The sequence below is a fragment of the Scyliorhinus canicula genome, chromosome 6, assembly GCF_902713615.1.
Source record: "Scyliorhinus canicula chromosome 6, sScyCan1.1, whole genome shotgun sequence".
In the NCBI taxonomy this organism is placed as follows: domain Eukaryota; kingdom Metazoa; phylum Chordata; class Chondrichthyes; order Carcharhiniformes; family Scyliorhinidae; genus Scyliorhinus; species Scyliorhinus canicula.
The window spans coordinates 197840580-197861240 of record NC_052151.1 but is presented as its reverse complement, the minus strand read 5'-3'; the positions used below and the strand labels follow the sequence as shown (position 1 = coordinate 197861240).

The following is a 20661-nucleotide window of genomic DNA, read 5'->3' as shown; positions in this document are numbered from 1 at the left end:
CTATTTTTAGCGCTGAGTCTGGTATTTGATGATCTATTGTTAGCGCTGAGTCTGATATTTGATGATCTATTATTAGTGCTGTGTCTGAGATTTGATTATCTGTTGTTAGTGCAGTGTGTGAGACTTGAGTATCCATTATTAGCACAGTGTCTGCTTTGGGATGGTCTATTATTCGCAGTGTCTGATATTTGATGATCTATTATTAGTGCTGTGTCTGAGATTTGATTATCTGTTGTTAGTGCAGTGTGTGAGATTTGATTATCCATTATTAGCACAGTGTCTGCTTTGGAATGGTCTATTATTCGCAGTGTCTGATATTTGATGATCTATTATTAGTGCTGTGTCTGAGATTTGATTATCTGTTGTTAGTGTAGTGTGTGAGATTTGATTATCCATTATTAGCACAGTGTCTGCTTTGGGATGGTCTATTATTCGCAGTGTCTGATATTTAATGATCTATTATTAGTTGTGTTTGATATTTGATGATCTATTGTTAGTTGTGTTTGATATTTGATGATCTAGTATTAGTGCCGAGTCGAGGGCAGCACGGTGGCACAGTGGTTAGCATTGCTGCCTACGGCGCTGAGGACCCGGGTTCAAATCCCGGCCCTGGGTCACTGTCCGTGTGGAGTTTGCACGTTCTCCCCGTGTCTGTGTGGGTTTCACCCCCACAACCCAAAGATGTGCAGGTTAGGTGGATTGGCCATGCTAAATTGCCCCTTAATTGGAAAAAATAATTGGCTACTCTAAATTAAAAAAAAAAGAATTTAGTGGCGAGTCTGATATTTGATGATCTATTATTAGTGCAGTGTCTGATATTTGATCTATTATTAGTGCTTTGTCTGATATTTGATGATCTATTATTAGTGCTTTGTCTGATATTTGATTATCTATTATTAGTGCAGTGTCTGAGATTTGATTATCTATTATTAGCACAGTGTCTGATATTTGATTATCTATTATTAGCACAGTGTCTGATATTTGATTAACTATTATTAGTGCTCAATCTGATATTTGATGGTCTATTATTTGAGATAGGTCTGATGTTTTCTGATCTATTGTTAGTGCTGTGTCTGATATTTGATGATCTATTATTAGAGATGGGTCTGATATTTCATGGTCTATTATTAGTGCTGAGTTTGCTATTTTATATTATTAGTGGCGTGCCTGATATTTGATTATCTATTTTTAGCGCTGTGTCTGATATTTGATGATCTATTTTTAGCGCTGAGTCTGGTATTTGATGATCTATTGTTAGCGCTGAGTCTGATATTTGATTATCTGTTGTTAGTGCAGTGTGTGAGACTTGAGTATCCGTTATTAGCACAGTGTCTGCTTTGGGATGGTCTATTATTCGCAGTGTCTGATATTTGATGATCTATTATTAGTGCTGTGTCTGAGATTTGATTATCTGTAGTGTGTGAGATTTGATTATCCATTATTAGCACAGTGTCTGCTTTGGGATGGTCTATTATTCGCAGTGTCTGATATTTGATGATCTATTATTAGCACAGTGTCTGATATTTAATGATCTATTATTAGTTGTGTTTGATATTTGATGATCTATTATTAGTTGTGTTTGATATTTGATGATCTAGTATTAGTGCCGAGTCGAGGGCAGCACGGTGGCACAGTGGTTAGCATTGCTGCCTACGGCGCTGAGGACCCGGGTTCAAATCCCAGCCCTGGGTCACTGTCCGTGTGGAGTTTGCACGTTCTCCCCGTGTCTGTGTGGGTTTCACCCCCACAACCCAAAGATGTGCAGGTTAGGTGGATTGGCCATGCTAAATTGCCCCTTAATTGGAAAAAATAATTGGCTACTCTAAATTTAAAAAAAAGAATTTAGTGGCGAGTCTGATATTTGATGATCTATTATTAGTGCAGTGTCTGTGATTGGATTATCTGTTATTAGAACAGTGTCAGATATTTGATCTATTTTTAGTAATGGGTCTTATATTTGATGATCTATTATTAGTACTTTGTCTGATATTTAGTGATCTATCATTAGTACTGTGTATGATATTTGATGTATTATTAGTGGTGTCTGAGATTTGATTATCTATTATTAGCAGTGTATCGGATATTTGACGATCTATTCTTTATAATAACCTTTTATTGTCACAAGTATGATATTTGATGATCTGTTATTGGCACATTGTCTGATATTTGGTGATCTATTATTAGTGCAGTATCTGATATTTGATCTATTATCACTGATGGGTCTGATTTTTGATGATCTATTATTAGCGCTGTCTAATATTTGATCTATTATTAGTGCTCAGAATATTTGATGATCTATTATTGGAGATGGGTCTGATATTTCATGATCTATTATTAGTGCTGAGTCTGATATTTGATGATGTATTATTAGTGATGGGTCTGATGTTTGATCTGTTATTAGTGGTCGGTCTGATATTTGGTGATCTATTATTAGTGATGCTTCTAATATTTCGTGATCTATTTTTAGTGCTATGTCTGATATTTGGTGATCTCTTATTAGTGCTGGGGCTGATGTTTGATGATCTATTGTTACTGTTGTGTCTGATATTTGATGATCTATTATTAGTGATGGGTCTGATATTTGGTGATCTATTGTTATTGCTGTGTCTGATATTTGATGATCTATTATTAGTCGGTCTGATATTTTGTGATTTGTTATTACTGGCTGGCCTGCCATTTGTTTGATGATTTGTTCTAGGTCTGACATTGCATGATGTATCATAGTTGAGGCTCAGGTAATTTTTCTCTTTGACTGAATTATTTAGAAATCTGAAGAATGGAAATTTTTTGAGTTGTTTTCAACCACATTATTTGAGTTAATGGACAAAATGTCTGTGAACAATTTTGTTTCTCCTTGGAAAGCTTGCATTTGATCAATTCCTTAAAGGTTATTTTAATATAAGTTTAGAGGACCCCAATTATTGTTTTCCAATTAAGGGTCAATTTAGCGTGGCCAATCCACCTAACCACATCTTTGGGTTGTGGGGATGAAACCCACTCAAACACTGGGAGAATGTGCAACCTCCACACATGCAGTGACCCAGAGCCGGGATCGAACCTGGAACCCCGGCGCCGTGAGGCAGCAGTTAAGCTCCAGTGGTGTTAAGGGTAAGATCCTGGCATGGATAGAGGATTGGCTGACTGGCAGAAGACAGAGAGTGGGGATAAAGGGGTCTTTTTCAGGATGGCAGCCGGTGATTAGTGGTGTACCTCAGGGGTCGGTGCTGGGACCACAACTTTTCACAACATACATTAATGATCTGGAAGAAGGAACTGAAGGCACTGTTGCTAAATTTGCAGATGATACAAAGATCTGTGGAGGGACAGGTAGTATTGAGGAAGCAAGGGGGCTGCAGAAGGATTTGGACAAGCTTGGAGAGTGGGCAATGAAGTGGCAAATGAAATACAATGTGAAAAAGTGTGTGGTTATGCACTTATGAAAGAGGAATTTCGGCATATTTTCTAAATTGGGAAATGCCTAGGAAATCAGAAGCACAAAGGAACTTGGGAGTCCTTCTTCATGATTCTCTTAAGGTTAACGTGCAGGTTCAGTCAGCATTTAAGAAGGCAAATGCAATGTTCACATTCATGTCAAGAGGGCGAGAATGCAAGACCAGAGATGTACTTCTAAGGCTGTAAAAGGCTCTGGTCAGACCCCATTTGGAGTACTGTGAGCAGGTTTGGGCCTGTATCTAAGGCAGGATGTGCTGGCCTTAGAAAAGGTCCAGAGGAGATTTACAAGGATGATTCCTGGAGTGACCAACTTGTTGTATGAGGAACGGTTGAAGACTTTGGGTCTGTACTCGTTGGAGTTTAGAAGGATGAGGGGAGATCTTCTTGAAACTTACAGGATACATCGAGGCCTGGATAGAGTGGACGTGGAGAGGATGTTTTCACTTGTAGGAAAAACTAGAACCAGAGGACACCATCTCAGACTAAAGGGACGATCCTTTAAAACAGAGATGAGGAGGAATTTCTTCAGCCAGAAGGTGGTGATTCTGTGGAACTCTTTGCTGCACAAGGTTGTGGAGGCCAAATCACTTGAGTGTTTTTAAGACCGTGGTTGATAGGTTCTTGATTAATAAGGGGATCAGGGGTTTGAGGGAGAAGGCAGGAGAATGGGAATGAGAAAATATCAGCCATGAGTGAATGGCGGAGCAGACTCGATGGGCCAAGTGGTCTAATTTTGCTCTTATGTCTTATGGTCTTATAGTGCTAACCATTGTAAAACCATTTTTAGTTGTATTCTTTTGCAGAGGGGCAGCAGGGTAGCATGGTGGTTAGCATAAATGCTTCACAGCTCCAGGGTCCCAGGTTCGATTCCCGGCTGGGTCACTGTCTGTGTGGAGTCTGCACGTCCTCCCCCTGTGTGCGTGGGTTTCCTCCGGGTGCTCCGGTTTCCTCCCACAGTCCAAAGATGTGCGAGTTAGGTGGATTGGCCATGCTAAATTGCCCGTAGTGTCCTAATAAAAGTAAGGTTAAGGGAGGGGTTGTTGGGTTGCGGGTATGGGGTGGATACGTGGGTTTGAGTAGGGTGATCATTGCTCGGCACAACATCGAGGGCCATTCTGTGCTGTACTGTTCTATGTTCTATGTTAATCTTCCAGAAGCTTATGGAATGCATTTCTTTTGCAGGTGAAGCTGTGGTATGATAAAGTCGGTCACCAACTGATAGTTAATGTATTACAAGCCACGGAACTCCCTTCCCGAGGGGAAGGACGGCCCAGGAATCCCTATGTAAAAATGTACTTCCTTCCAGATCGAAGGTGAGACTCTTTTTAACAGTGTTTCCTGATTTATTTTCGCACCTTTGTTTTTCTGAGCAGTTGGCATGACTATTTTAATAATTTCAGACAAGTCCACGTCCCTCCTTAACTAATCCCAAAAATTGATCGGTGCAACATCAAAGAAATATTTGTGGCAAATCATGACTAATTAGATGTAGGCATGGTCAGTTGAGGACGAGGAAACATTTATCACCACTAACTCACAATCACAGAATTGTTACGGCACTGGGCGAGGCCATTCTGCCTATTAAATCTGTGCTGACTCTTCACAGAACAATCCAGTCAGTACACCTCCCAACTTGCCCGTCCAGCTTTATTTCCCCCTACTACCTTGCAGTTTTCTTTGGACATCATGGTTTGCTTCTGTGGCAGTGAATTTTGAATCACCTGCTGTTCAAAAATGTTCTTCCTCACATTCCCTTTGCATCTCTAGTCTAAAACCAGAAGACTGTGTACCGTCTACAATCAGCCAATGAGAACAGCTTTTCTTTGTCCAACTTATCCAAACCTGCCGTGACCTCGATCAAATCTCCCCTCAATCCCCATTACTCTGAGGAGAATTACCCCGGTTTCTGCAATCCTAACCTTGTCACTAAAATCCCTCGCACTGGAACCATGCTGCTAAATCTCCTGTACCTTCTCACGGATCTTCACATTCTAAAGTATGGTGACCAGAGCTGGACGTAGTACTCCAGTTGTGGTCGAACCAGACGTTTATGAAGTTCAGCACAACTTTCCTGATTTCGTACTCAATTCCTCTGTTTATGAAGCTTATCTGTTTTAATCGCACCGATTTGACTGGAGGCAATTACTTCAGCTAAGATTCCTGCACTGCGAATCTTGAAGGACTTTGGATGTATTATTCCTCTCAGCATCAGTATTGTAAATGATGGCACTGGGAAGGATATGTCTGTATGAGATTGATCAGGATCGAGAGCAGCACAAGGTCACCATACGTTATTTAAAAAAAATAAATTTAGAGTACCCAATTCATTTTTCCAATTAAGGGGCAATTTAGCATGGCCAATCCACCTACCCTGCACATAGAACATAGAACATAGAACGATACAGCGCAGTACAGGCCCTTCGGCCCTCGATGTTGCACCGACATGGAAAAAAAATCTAAAGGCCATCTAACCTACACTATGCCCTTATCATCCATATGCTTATCCAATAAATTTTTAAATGCCCTCAATGTTGGCGTGTTCACTACTGTTGCAGGTAGGGCATTCCACGGCCTCACCACTCTTTGCGTAAAAAACCCACCTCTGACCTCTGTCCTATATCTATTACCCCTCAATTTAAGGCTATGTCCCCTCGTGCTAGCCACCTCCATCCGCGGGAGAAGGCTCTCGCTGTCCACCCTATCTAACCCTCTGATCATTTTGTATGCCTCTATTAAGTCACCTCTTAACCTTCTTCTCTCTAACGAAAACAACCTCAAGTCCATCAGCCTTTCCTCATAAGATTTTCCCTCCATACCAGGCAACATCCTGGTAAATCTCCTCTGCACCCGTTCCAAAGCTTCCACGTCCTTCCTATAATGAGGCGACCAGAACTGTACGCAATACTCCAAATGCGGCCGTACTAGAGTTTTGTACAACTGCAACATGACCTCATGGCTCCGGAACTCAATCCCTCTACCAATAAAGGCCAACACACCATAGGCCTTCTTCACAACCCTATCAACCTGGGTGGCAACTTTCAGGGATCTATGTACATGGACACCGAGATCCCGCTGCTCATCCACACTACCAAGAATTTTACCATTAGCCAAATATTCCACATTTCTGTTATTCTTTCCAAAGTGAATCACCTCACACTTCTCCACATTAAACTCCATTTGCCACCTCTCAGCCCAGCTCTGCAGCTTATCTATGTCCCTCTGTAACCTGCAACATCCTTCCGCACTGTCTACAACTCCACCGACTTTAGTGTCGTCTGCAAATTTACTCACCCATCCTTCTGCGCCCTCCTCTAGGTCATTTATAAAAATGACAAACAGCAACGGCCCCAGAACAGATCCTTGTGCTACGCCACTCGTAACTGAACTCCATTCTGAACATTTCCCATCAACTACCACTCTCTGTCTTCTTTCAACTAGCCAATTTCTGATCCACATCTCTAAATCACCCTCAATCCCCAGCCTCCGTATTTTCTGCAATAGCCGATCTTTGGGTTGTGGGGGTGAAACCCACACAAACGCGGGGAGAATGTGCAAATTCCACACGGACAGTGACCCAGAGCTGGGATCGAACCTGGGACCTCGGCGCCGTGAGGGCAGCACTAACCACTGCACCACCGTGCTGCCCTCACCATTATTGAGTCCCATTACTTCTCCATAGGTCCCATGGTGACCTTACATTCATAGAACATGGAACATAGAGTGCAGAAGGAGGCCATTCGGCCCATCGAGTCTGCACCGACCCATTTAAGCCCTCACTTCCACCCTATCCCCGTAACCCAACAACCCCTCCTCACCTTTTTATTATCACTAAAGGCAATTTATAATGACCAATCCACCTAACCCCCACGTCTTTGGACTGTGGGAGGAAACCGGAGCACCCGGAGGAAACCCACGCAGACATGGGGAGAACGTGCAGACTCCGCACAGACAGTGACCCAGCAGGGAATCGAACCTGGGACCCTGGCGCTGTGAAGCCACAGTGCTATCCACTTTGTGGTGATCACAAGTTAACTAGATGCAATACAACTGAGCAAACACTAGAGGGGGCACGGGAGAGCCATATAAATAGACGGGGACAGGAAGCGAGGACACACTTCACAGAGGGCAGAACTTGGGGCAGGGCACATACACCCACGCCAGCTAGGAACACTGAAGGTAACCTTAGGAAACAGCTCTGAAGAGTGAACGAACTCACAATAAAGCATCTTCTCCACATTTGAGACTACGAGCTTTATTAAGACACGAGTTACAACACATGGTACCCAGGAGTGGCTTCAGACGCTTACTACAGGACAACTCAGTGGCAGATACAGAAAGCTCAAAATGGCATGGAAATCTCCTACTGGACATTCGACTTGGGAAGACATCGCTGATGGGAGGAAGTGCCTTGGATTCCCACTTCAGCTGGACACGACTGGAAATGTAAAAAGTGTCTGGGAAACGTTTAAACAATGGTTCGATATCGGTATCATAGCATATCATGCAGAAGCAGCCTCAGACGAAATTAAAATAGCAATTCTCATCGAAGGACATGAAGCTACGAAAGTTTATAATGGATTTAAATACTCAAAAGGTGAAGACAGAAACAGCTTACAAACGATACTAAACAAATTTGAAGAGTACTGTGAGAAATCTGCACAGCAAGGCATACTCAGAGTCCAAACTGCACAGAGACTGAGTGATGCAAAACTTAAAAAATCACGAAAAGAACAAGAAATCGCGAATGAAAAGTACAGATCAAAAAGAAGAAATGACAAGAATTTCTCACAAAGCCAAAACGCTGAAACCCTGTCCAAATTGGGAAGAGAAGATTACTTACGAATTTTGGAGAGAGAGTCCTGGTGGGAAAGAAAAATCCCTGAAATCCGCGAAAAACGCCAAAAAATGGCGTTGGAGCACATTTTGCAGTCTCCGGTAAGCAAAGAACTACAAATGGCGTCTGCGCATGCGCCGGAACCGGAAGCCGCGCATGCGCAGTTTAAAAAAGATCGCGGTGCCGATCGTGATGCGCATGCGCAGTCAAAAAAAGTCTTGGTCGCGGATCGTCATGCGCATGCGCAAGCCGCGCATGCGCAATGGACACAGAACCGCACAGGGAAGGAAAACCGATTTGCGCATGCGCAATTCATTCCTACGCGTGACGTCATGACGTCTGAGCATCCCGACCACGCCCACTTAAAAGGGAAATGCCCGAAAATTGAAAATAAGACACTTAAAGTGGTAAACACAAATTTTCTTGCCTCAGAACACAGCAAAACGCCTGAACTTAAACCAACAGTTAAAAACAACTTGCACAACACCCTGAAAAAAGCAGTCTGCACCACCCAAAGTGAAGAGAACAAAAAGAATTCCGAAACAACAAAGGATGATTTGTTTTTCGAAGAATACTACTCAGACACAGCTGAGTCAGTCGGATATGCTTATCACAGCATCAGCGACACGGTCGCAAAGTTCAACACGAATCAACTCGTGGTAGAAGAAGCCAACGAAGATGAAATGGGTATCAAAGAATACTACTCAGACATGGAGGAGTTATTTGGACATGCTGATCACAGCATCAGCGACACCGTTGCAAAGCTCAACACGACTCTACTCATGGTAGATGAATCCAACACCATGATGCCATGGCAGCTCGTCGATACATTGGATGACAGCAATACCCTAGACGAAGACGACGCCACACAGAGAGCACAGGAAGACTCCACAGAGCGAGCGATGACAGGCTCCACAGTGCGAGTGATGAAAGACTCCAAAAGGGATGCAAGCAAACACTCCCTGGCGAACACCATGCATGAACAAGACCATGCAGGTAAACCCGCTGTATCTGAGCAACCGCAAGCAGACTATGAAAGTCTACCAAGCTCACATGAACAAGAAGAAGACAATGCACCTCTACCCACTGCATGCGAAGACAGTGACAAGGTGATCACACTCGACGTACAGGATCACAGTGAGACTGACAGTTCTCAGCTTGTCTGTACCGAAGCACAGAGCGAAAACAGTAACAAGGTGATCGCACTCGACGTACAGGATCACAGCGAGACTGACAGTTCTCAGCTTGTCTGTACAGAAGCACAGAGTCGGGCCACCCAACAGTCCAGAGAGACGATGCCGAAAGAAAACATGCAGATTTTGACTCCAGAAGAGGAGCACCTGGAATCCAGAGAGACAACGCCGAAAGAAACCATGCAGATTCTGACTCCAGAAGAGGAGCACCTGGAGTCCAGAGAGACCAAGCCAAAAGAAACCATGCAGATTCTGACTCCAGAAGAGGAGCACCTGGAGTCCAGAGAGACCAAGCCAAAAGAAACCATGCAGATTTTGACTCCAGAAGAGGAGCACCTGGAGTCCAGTGAGACAACATCAACGGAAATCATGAAGATTTCAACTCCAGAAGCGGAGCACCAAGAGTCCGGAGACACCACGTCAACTGGAATCATGCAGATTTTGGCTCCAGAAGAGGAGCGCCAGAAGTCCACAGACACCACGTCAATTGTAATCATGGAGGTTTTGACTCCAGAAGAGGAGCGCCAAGAATCCAGAGACACCGCGTCAAATGAAATCGAGAAGAATTTGACTCCGGGAGAGGAGCACCAAGAAAGCAAAGCTGAGGAATCCAATTCTCCACAAATGATTGAGGTCACCTGCACCGATGCAACATCAGATCATTCGCACCACTCTCGAGACGAAATGCTCAATGACTCAAATTATCCACTCGGGACACGAATAGAGTATAACAAGAAAAACAAAAGTCAAAAGAAGCACAGCAGAAACGGGACAAACAACAGCAAGAACAAAAGCAACATGAAGCACGACAAGACCAACAACAATAGCAAGAAGCACAGCAGAAACGAGAACGACAACAGAAAGAACAAAAGCAACATGAAGCGCGACAAGACAAACAACAAAGTCAGGCACAAAGATAGCGACAACGACAGAGACAGAAACAACAAGAATGGCAACGAAAACAACAAAGTCAGGAACAACGACAGTGCCAACACCAAAGACAGAAACGACAAAAACAGCAACAAGTACGGCAACGAAAACAACAAAAACAGGAACGACAGAAACAACAGCAATGAAACAACGACTTGTACACAATGGTACTACTCGGCACATGAAGGACAATGCCACAGCACACTGCAAAACGATGACAAGACTACAAACATGTCATGGGATGACAACGAATCGCACAAACTCACGTCTGCTCCAGAACGAGCAAGCACACCAGCATCCAAGGCGGATGAGACAATAAATCAATACCACAAGCACAGAAAAAAAGTCCATGCCAGTCAACATCAGTGAGGTGACCATGCAAACACCTCGGGATGATGCATTGGGTACTTAAAAGAACAAGGAACACCAACTACATTCACAGCGGACTTGCAATATCAATATCACCACGTCATCAACAACAAAAAGAAAAAAAAAAGCTCTGAACAAATTCATCAAGTTTGGACTCATAAATGTTTTATTAAGATTGGACATATAACTACATTGGCTTTGTACAATATGCAATAGCACCATCACCTGTATAGATACGCATATCATAAGTAACTTTTCTATAATTTTCTTTAACGATGTACAGCAAATATGTAAAGAGAAAAAGGGGGATGTGGTGATCGTAGATTTACTAGATACAAAACAACTGAGCAAACACCAGAGGGAGAGCTATAAATACACCGGGACAGGATGTACAATTTTCTTTAACGATGTACAGAAAATATGTAAAGAGAAAAAGGGGGATGTGGTGATCACAAGTTAACTAGATGCAATACAACTGAGAAAACACTAGAGGGGGCACGGGAGAGCCATATAAATAGACGGGGACAGGAAGTGAGGACACACTTCACAGAGGGCAGAACTTGGGGCAGGACAGACACACACCCACACCAGCTAGGAACACTGAAGGTAACCTTAGGAAACAGCTCTGAAGAGAGAACGAACTCACAATAAAGCATCTTCTCCACATTTGAGACTACGAGCTTTATTAAGACACGAGTTACAACACACACTTGTGCTAGCCGCAGTGTAGTTTAACAATTTGTGTTGTGACAAGAGGGTCTGTCCGAGCCTTTGTGGGCCCAATGCCCTGAAGGACACATATTCTGTAAGGGAGGATCATCCAGGAGAATTACTGTTGTTCCTCTTCGCCTTCTCTGTTCCAAGAAAATCAACTCCAACTCCTCTAGTCTGTCCCTGTGTGACCCCTCAACTCTGCAACTATTCTTATACATTTCTCCCATGAACTTTTTTTTAACAACTATATTAGTTTAACAACTATTTCAAGGCATCCTGTCATCTTTAAACATTTTTTCAGGTGAAAGTAAGTGACTAAATTTGTGAGGTATCATCAATGCTTATCTATCAGATTTTCACAAAACACAATTGATTCAATCATGTTCTTTAAGAAATGAAAATAGGTTTGTCCTTTCTGTGACTCCCGACTCACAGGAATGTGCTTGACTCTTAAATGCCCTCTGAGCAACCCACTTTGCTTTCACCAGAACATTTTCAGGGGCAATTATGAAAGGTGACAGCACTCGCATCCCATGAATGTTATTCCATTATACATGGGAAGCAAGGCTGACCTCAGAGAATAATGACAAAACAACGTTAATAAAGACTCTAGGTCATTTATGTACCAGTGTTCCACTGATCATCCAGCTGCACGATTGGGAAGGATCTGTTAGTTGGGCTGTGCAATTGAGAGGGTCCGTTAGTCCAGCTGTGGGATTGAGAGGATCCGATAGTCCAGCTATTAGCGAGAGGCAGCACAGTTTGTATTAGCGAGAGGCAGCACGGTTTGTATTAGCGAGAGGCAGCACGGTTTGTATTAGCGAGAAGCAGCACGGTTTGTATTAGCGAGAGGCAGCACGGTTTGTATCAGCGAGAGGCAGCACGGTTTGTATCAGCGAGAGGCAGCACGGTTTGTATTAGCGAGAGGCAGCACGGTTTGTATTAGCGAGAGGCAGCACGGTTTGTATTAGCGAGAGGCAGCACGGTTTGTATTAGCGAGAGGCAGCACGGTTTGTATCAGCGAGAGGCAGCACGGTTTGTATTAGCGAGAGGCAGCATGGTTTGTATTAGCGAGAGGCAGCACGGTTTGTATCAGCGAGAGGCAGCACGGTTTGTATTAGTGAGAGGCAGCACGGTTTGTATCAGCGAGAGGCAGCACGGTTTGTATTAGCGAGAGGCAGCACGGTTTGTGTTAGCGAGAGGCAGCACGGTTTGTATTAGCGAGAGGCAGCACGGTTTGTATTAGCGAGAGGCAGCACGGTTTGTATCAGCGAGAGGCAGCACAGTTTGTATTAGCGAGAGGCAGCACGGTTTGTATCAGCGAGAGGCAGCACGGTTTGTATCAGCGAGAGGCAGCACGGTTTGTATTAGCGAGAGGCAGCACGGTTTGTATCAGTGAGAGGCAGCACGGTTTGTATTAGCGAGAGGCAGCACGGTTTGTACCAGCGAGAGGCAGCTCGGTTTGTATCAGCGAGAGGCAGCACGGTTTGTATTAGTGAGGGGCAGCACGGTCTGTATCAGCGAGAGGCAGCACGGTTTGTATCAGCGAGAGGCAGCACGGTTTGTATCAGCGAGAGGCAGCACGGTTTGTATTAGCGAGAGGCAGCACGGTCTGTATCAGCGAGAGGCAGCACGGTTTGTATCAGCGAGAGGCAGCACGGTTTGTATTAGCGAGAGGCAGCACGGTCTGTATCAGCGAGAGGCAGCACGGTTTGTATCAGCGAAAGGCAGCACGGTTTGTATCAGCGAAAGGCAGCACGGTTTGTATTAGCGAGAGGCAGCACGGTTTGTATTAGCGAGAGGCAGCACGGTTTGTATTAGCGAGAGGCAGCGCGGTTTGTATTAGCGAGGGCAGCACGGTTTGTATCAGCGAAAGGCAGCACGGTTTGTATTAGCGAGAGGCAGCACGGTTTGTATTAGCGAGAGGCAGCATGGTTTGTATCAGGGAGAGGCAGCACGGTTTGTATCAGCGAGAGGCAGCGCGGTTTGTATTAGCGAGAGGCAGCACGGTTTGTATTAGCGAGAGGCAGCACGGTTTGTATTAGCGAGAGGCAGCACGGTTTGTATTAGCGAGAGGCAGCGCGGTTTGTATTAGCGAGGGCAGCACGGTTTGTATCAGCGAAAGGCAGCACGGTTTGTATTAGCGAGAGGCAGCACGGTTTGTATTAGCGAGAGGCAGCATGGTTTGTATCAGGGAGAGGCAGCACGGTTTGTATCAGCGAGAGGCAGCGCGGTTTGTATTAGCGAGGGCAGCACGGTTTGTACCAGCGAGAGGCAGCACGGTTTGTATTAGCGAGAGGCAGCGCGGTTTGTATTAGCGAGGGCAGCACGGTTTGTATCAGCGAGAGGCAGCACGGTTTGTATCAGGGAGAGGCAGCACGGTTTGTATTAGCGAGAGGCAGCACGGTTTGTATTAGCGAGAGGCAGCACGGTTTGTATCAGCGAGAGGCAGCACGGTTTGTATTAGCGAGAGGCAGCACGGTTTGTATCAGCGAGAGGCAGCACGGTCTGTATCAGCGAGAGGCAGCACGGTTTGTATCAGGGAGAGGCAGCACGGTTTGTATCAGTGAGAGGCAGCACGGTTTGTATCAGCGAGAGGCAGCACGGTTTGTATCAGCGAGAGGCAGCACGGTTTGTATGAGCGAGAGGCAGCACGGTTTGTATTAGCGAGAGGCAGCACGGTTTGTATTAGCGAGAGGCAGCACGGTTTGTATTAGCGAGAGGCAGCACGGTTTGTATCAGCGAGAGGCAGCACGGTTTGTATTAGCGAGAGGCAGCACGGTTTGTATTAGCGAGAGGCAGCACGGTTTGTATCAGCGAGAGGCAGCACGGTTTGTATCAGCGAGAGGCAGCACGGTTTGTATTAGCGAGAGGCAGCACGGTTTGTATTAGCGAGAGGCAGCACGGTTTGTATCAGGGAGAGGCAGCACGGTTTGTATTAGTGAGAGGCAGCACGGTTTGTATTAGCGAGAGGCAGCACGGTTTGTATTAGCGAGAGGCAGCACGGTTTGTATCAGCGAAAGGCAGCACGGTTTGTATCAGCGAAAGGCAGCACGGTTTGTATCAGCGAGAGGCAGCACGGTTTGTATCAGCGAAAGGCAGCACGGTTTGTATTAGCGAGAGGCAGCACGGTTTGTATCAGCGAGAGGCAGCACGGTTTGTATTAGCGAGAGGCAGCACGGTTTGTGTTAGCGAGAGGCAGCACGGTTTGTATTAGCGAGAGGCAGCACAGTTTGTATTAGCGAGAGGCAGCACGGTTTGTGTTAGCGAGAGGCAGCACGGTTTGTATCAGCGAGAGGCAGCACGGTTTGTATTAGCGAGAGGCAGCACGGTTTGTGTTAGCGAGAGGCAGCACGGTTTGTATCAGCGAGAGGCAGCACGGTTTGTATCAGCGAGAGGCAGCACGGTTTGTATCAGGGAGAGGCAGCACGGTTTGTATTAGCGAGAGGCAGCACGGTTTGTATTAGCGAGAGGCAGCACGGTTTGTATCAGCGAGAGGCAGCACGGTTTGTATCAGCGAGAGGCAGCACGGTCTGTATCAGCGAGAGGCAGCACGGTTTGTATTAGCGAGAGGCAGCACGGTTTGTGTTAGCGAGAGGCAGCACGGTTTGTATCAGCGAGAGGCAGCACGGTTTGTATTAGCGAGAGGCAGCACGGTTTGTATCAGGGAGAGGCAACACGGTTTGTATCAGGGAGAGGCAGCACGGTTTGTATTAGCGAGAGGCAGCACGGTTTGTATTAGCGAGAGGCAGCACGGTTTGTATTAGCGAGAGGCAGCACGGTTTGTATCAGTGAGAGGCAGCACGGTTTGTATCAGGGAGAGGCAGCACGGTTTGTATTAGCGAGAGGCAGCACGGTTTGTATCAGTGAGAGGCAGCACAGTTTGTATTAGCGAGAGGCAGCACGGTTTGTATTAGCGAGAGGCAGCACGGTTTGTATTAGCGAGGGCAGCACGGTTTGTATTAGCGAGGGGCAGCACGTTTTTGTGAAGGGGAGGTCGTGTCTCACTAACTTGAGTTTTTCAAGGAGGTCACAAAGATGATTGATGCAGGTAGGGCAGTGGATGCTGTCTATAATGACTTCAGTAAGGCCTTTGACAAGGTTCCTCATGGCAGACTGGTAATAAAGATGAAGCCACACGGGATCAGCGGTGATGTACCATCAATTGGACGCGAGACATGATGAAGATCCAAACTGTGGCTTTAATCAGCTAGTAGTTAGCCCGGTGGTCGACTACAGAGAAAGGCTGACCGCCGGGAACTCTGGGTACTTATACCCCGCCTCGGAGGTGGAGTCTACTTGCCTCGCGACCAATTGGTGAGCAGTCACATGACTAGTCCCAGCCAATCAGACGAGAGGCACATGACCAGCCGGAGCCAATGGGAAACCAATGCTCTGCACCAATGGCAGTGCTCCCATTCATACCACCACATTCACCCCTTGTGGGGGAGGGGGGGGTGTAAGGGAGAGAGAGAGAGCCGGGGGGCGGGGGGGGGGGGGCCGAGGACTGGTGGTATGAGTAGAGACAATCGAGAAGATGTGGGCTGCCCACTGGCTCGTGGCAAAAATGAACAATACTAACTACATTAGGATGCCAAAAAAATTACAATAGAGTCCAATAAAGTCCCATGGTTGCATCAGATGGACACGATTAGCCTGTCGGGTGCCCGTGGTGTTCTGGTGGACCGTCGCAGTGGAGCCGGTGACGTCGGGCAGATGGACGTCCTTGCCTCCGGGAGCGTCGGTCGTAGATGTGTCTCCGTACCCCGGGCCGGTGCTCTTTATATATGTCTGAGACGCTCCCCTCTCCTATCCATCCTCTAGAAACCACCCTATCCTGAATCCCCCTTAGTGGCAGGAGTGGGAAGGTTGGCACCTGCCTCCGCAGAAAGTTCCGCACCTGTAAATATCGAAATTCATTTTCCCCGCCAATGAAAACTTCTCCTGCAGCGCCCTCATACTCTGGAAGCTTCCTTCTGTAAACAAGTCCCCCATCCTCTCAATCTCCGCTCTCCGCCAAATTTGGAACCCGCCATCCATCCTCCCCGGGGCAAACCGGTGATTATCGCAGATTGGGGACCATGCCGATGCCCCCTTGCTCCCACATGTCTCCTCTACTGCCCCTAGACTCGGCAGCACCAGCCCTCCATCCCCCCGACTACGCTCGAGAATTGCCCTCTTCACTCGCGGGGACTTGCCCCCCTCACACAATAATTGATCCGCTTAAAAAAGGACCGCGGGATGAAGGTGGCGAGGCATTGGAAAACGAATAGGAATCTCGGGAGGACCATCATTTTTACCGATTTGAACTCTGCCCACCAGAGACAACGGGAGCGCGTCCCATCTCCGGAAATCCGCCTTCATCTGATTCACCAACCGGGCCACGTTCAATTTATGTAGCCGGTCCCAATCCCGCACCACTTAGATACCCAGGTACCTGAAACTGTCCCCTACCACCCTTAACGGCAGTTCCCCCAGTCGCCTCTCCTGATCTCTCACCTGGACCACAAACATCTCACTCTTCCCCATATTGAGCTTATACCCCGAAAACCGGCCTTATTCCCCTAACATTCCCATAATTTCTTCCATGCCCTCCATTGGGTCTGAGACATACAACAGTAGGTCGTCCGCATACAACGACACTCTGTGCTCCATCCAAAAAGTGGCTCATCCTATACAACCTGCGATAAAAGTCCCGAAAAGCTTTGCTCACCCCTGCCGAGTTCCCAACTAAGTTCCCATCCCCGTCAATAACTTTGCCTATTTCTCTAGCTGCCTCCCTCTTTCTGAGCTACTGTGCAAGCATCCTGCTGTCCTTCTCACCGCGCTCGTATATCGCCTCCTTTGCCTTTCTGAGCTGCTTGACTGCCCTCCCTATGGTTAATTCCACCTGTAGCCTCTGGCGTTTCCTTAAAAGCCCTACCCCTGGAGCCTCTGCAAAGCTCCTATCAACTCGTAGAATCTCTTTTACCAGTCGGTCCGTCTCTGAGCCTGGATCGAGATCAGCTCTCCTCTAACCGCTGCATTTAGCGCTTCCCAGACCACCGCTGCTGAGACTTCCCCCATATCATTAACCTGCAGGTAGTTCAGCATGCACTTCCTCAGCCTCTCGCGCACCGCTTCATCCGCCAATAGCCCGACATCCAACCTCCATTGCGGGCGCTGCTTGCTAACCTGCTAACACACTAACCTGCAGGTCCACCCAGTGCGGAGCATGGTCCGAGATCATAATCGCCGAGTACCCCATGTCCACCACCCCCGCCAATAGGGCACTACCCACAACAAAGAAATCGATCCAGGAGTACACCTTGTGTACGTGGGAGTAAAAAGAAAAGTCCTTCGCCCTCGGCTGCCTAAATCTCCATGGATCCACTGCCCCCCCCTCCCCAATCTGCTCCATGAACCCCTTTCAGCTCCTTTGCCATTGCTGGCACCCTGCCCGTTCTCGAGCATGACCGGTCCAGGCCTGGATCAATAACCGTATTAAAAGCCGCTCCCATAATCAGCTTGTGCGAGTCCAGGTCCGGAACCTTCCCAAGCACCCACTTTATAAAATCCCCGTCGTCACAATTTGGCACGTTTATGTTGACCAGCACTACCTTCAACCCCTGCAGCTTGCCGCTAACCATGATATTTCGACCTCCCACATCTGAGAATATTCTTCCCATCTCAAATGCCACCCGCTTGTTGATCAGAATCGCAACCCCTCTCGTCTTTGTATCCAGGCCCGAGTGGAAAACCTGACTAACCCAACCTTTCCTCAACCTGACCTGTTCCACTACTTTAAGGTGCGTCTCCTGAGCATTACTACGTCCGCCTTCAGTCCCCTCAGATGCGCAAACACACGCGCCCTCTTTACCGGCCCATTTAGCTCCCGAACATTCCAGGTGATAAGCTTAGTTGGGGGGCAAAGTGCCCCCCCCCCCAACTCCGCCGATCAGCCATCCCCTTTCTTGGGCCCGCCTCCAGCACATGCGCCGCACATCCTCCGGCCCGCCCCACGGTGGCCCCCACCCCGACCCCGCAGTGTCCCTCCATCGAAGTCGCTCCCTCGTCAGCAGAACCCATCCCCCCTTTTCCACCCCCTTTATCGACCCCCTATCTCCCTCGCTCCCCTCCCCCCACTCATACAAACAAATTCCCTCATCTAACAATCCCCAGACAAACACCCAACAGCAAGAAAACACAAAAACAAAAGCACCACCCACCGAAACTCAAACAGGCCCGTTTCCATCCCAAAGTGCACATCAATAAAAACACAAAAAAGACATTGCCAACATCTACCGAGAAAAAGAACCCAAAAACGAAAAATCAACTCCCCCCCCCCCCCCCCACCTTTTCCCTAAACAAGGCTCCAAAAATAGACACAAAACAATAAGAGAAGGCACAACCAATGTAAAAACCAGGAAAACAAAACCCATCAACAACCAAGGGAGGAGAAAAGAAAAAACACAGAAAAACAGAAAAAAGGGGCCCAGTATTGGTTGACAAGTTCTCTCTTAAACCGAGAGTTCTCAGTCCCCCACCAGTTCTTTTCTTTTAGCAAAGTCAAGCGCCTCATCAGGCGACTCAAAACAGTGATACTGGTCCTCTTATGTGACCCAAAGACGCGCTGGATACAGCATACTGAACTGCACCTACTTCTGAAAGAAAATAGACTTGACTTGATTAAAGCCTGCCCTCTTCCTTGCCACCTCCATGCTCAGGTCCTGGGACACCTGCAGATTGCTGTTGTCCCACTTACAACTCCACGTGAGCCCACCGAAGAATGCATTCCTTGTCCAGGAACCTGTGGAATCTCACCACCATTGCCGTTGGAGTGTCCCCCGCTCGGGGCTTCCTTGCAAGCGCCCTGTCCACCTCCAACGGTTGGGGGAATAGCCCCTCCCCCAGCAGCTTTTCGAACATACCCGCCATGTATGCCCCAGAGTCTGCTCCTTCAGCCCCTCCAGGAGCCCTACAATTCTTAAGTTCTGCCAGCGGATCGGTTCTCAAGGTCCTCCACCTTCTTCAGGAGCCTTTACTGCTGTTCCCGAAGCATCCCCACCTCCAGCTCCAGTTTGATGCTCCCCTTGTTCAAGCAGCCGCTTCTCCATCTTCTGAATTGCCCGATCCTGGTCGTCCAGTCTGCACTCTAGCCGATCAATTGTTTCTTTAATCGGGTCCAAACAGTCCCGCTTCTGCCTGGCAAAGCCATCCTGAATGGCCTGCATCACTGGGTCCGTTGGTCGCTGCTGTTGCACGTTTTACTTGAGGGCAGAGGGCAGCAGAGCAGAGCTACTGATCAGCTGTTCTGGGGAAATTTGCATACGTGCAGTGAGGTCAGCCTAAGTTGAAGGTGAACCTGCGAAGAAGACCCAAGGAGTTTGAGTAAAGGCAAGCAACCAGCAGAGGGCAGCAGAGCAGAGCTACTGATCAGCTGTTCTGGGGAAATTTGCATGCGTGCAGTGAGGTCAGCCTAAGTTGAAGGTGAACCTGCGAAGAAGACCCAAGGAGTTTGAGTAAAGGCAAGCAACCAGCAGAGGGCAGCAGAGCAGAGCTACTGATCAGCTGTTCTGGGGAAATTTGCATACGTGCAGTGAGGTCAGCCTAAGTTGAAGGTGAACCTGCGAAGAAGACCCAAGGAGTTTGAGTAAAGGCAAGCAACCAGCAGAGGGCAGCAGAGCAGAGCTACTGATCAGCTGTTCTGGGGAAATTTGCATACGTGCAGTGAGGTCAGCCTAAGTTGAAGGTGAACCTGCGAAGAAGACCCAAGGAGTTTGAGTAAAGGCAAGCAACCAGCAGAGGGCAGCAGAGCAGAGCTACTGATCAGCTGTTCTGGGGAAATTTGCATGCGTGCAGTGAGGTCAGCCTAAGTTGAAGGTGAACCTGCGAAGAAGACCCAAGGAGTTTGAGTAAAGGCAAGCAACCAGCAGAGGGCAGCAGAGCAGAGCTACTGATCAGCTGTTCTGGGGAAATTTGCATACGTGCAGTGAGGTCAGCCTAAGTTGAAGGTGAACCTGCGAAGAAGACCCAAGGAGTTTGAGTAAAGGCAAGCAACCAGCAGAGGGCAGCAGAGCAGAGCTACTGATCAGCTGTTCTGGGGAAATTTGCATGCGTGCAGTGAGGTCAGCCTAAGTTGAAGGTGAACCTGCGAAGAAGACCCAAGGAGTTTGAGTAAAGGCAAGC

The 20661-nt window shown here is 47.3% G+C and overlaps 1 protein-coding gene across 35 annotated transcripts in view; it reads left to right on the top strand.

Moving 5' to 3' along the window:
• Positions 1-20661, top strand: part of LOC119967772 (regulating synaptic membrane exocytosis protein 1-like) — a 1070524-nt gene that overhangs the window by 616156 nt on the left and 433707 nt on the right. For all 35 annotated transcript variants that reach the window (XM_038800731.1, XM_038800737.1, XM_038800741.1 and 32 more), the window contains one exon: positions 4636-4766. In XM_038800731.1, the coding sequence (XP_038656659.1) occupies positions 4636-4766 (131 nt within the window). The remainder of the gene's footprint in view (positions 1-4635; positions 4767-20661) is intronic.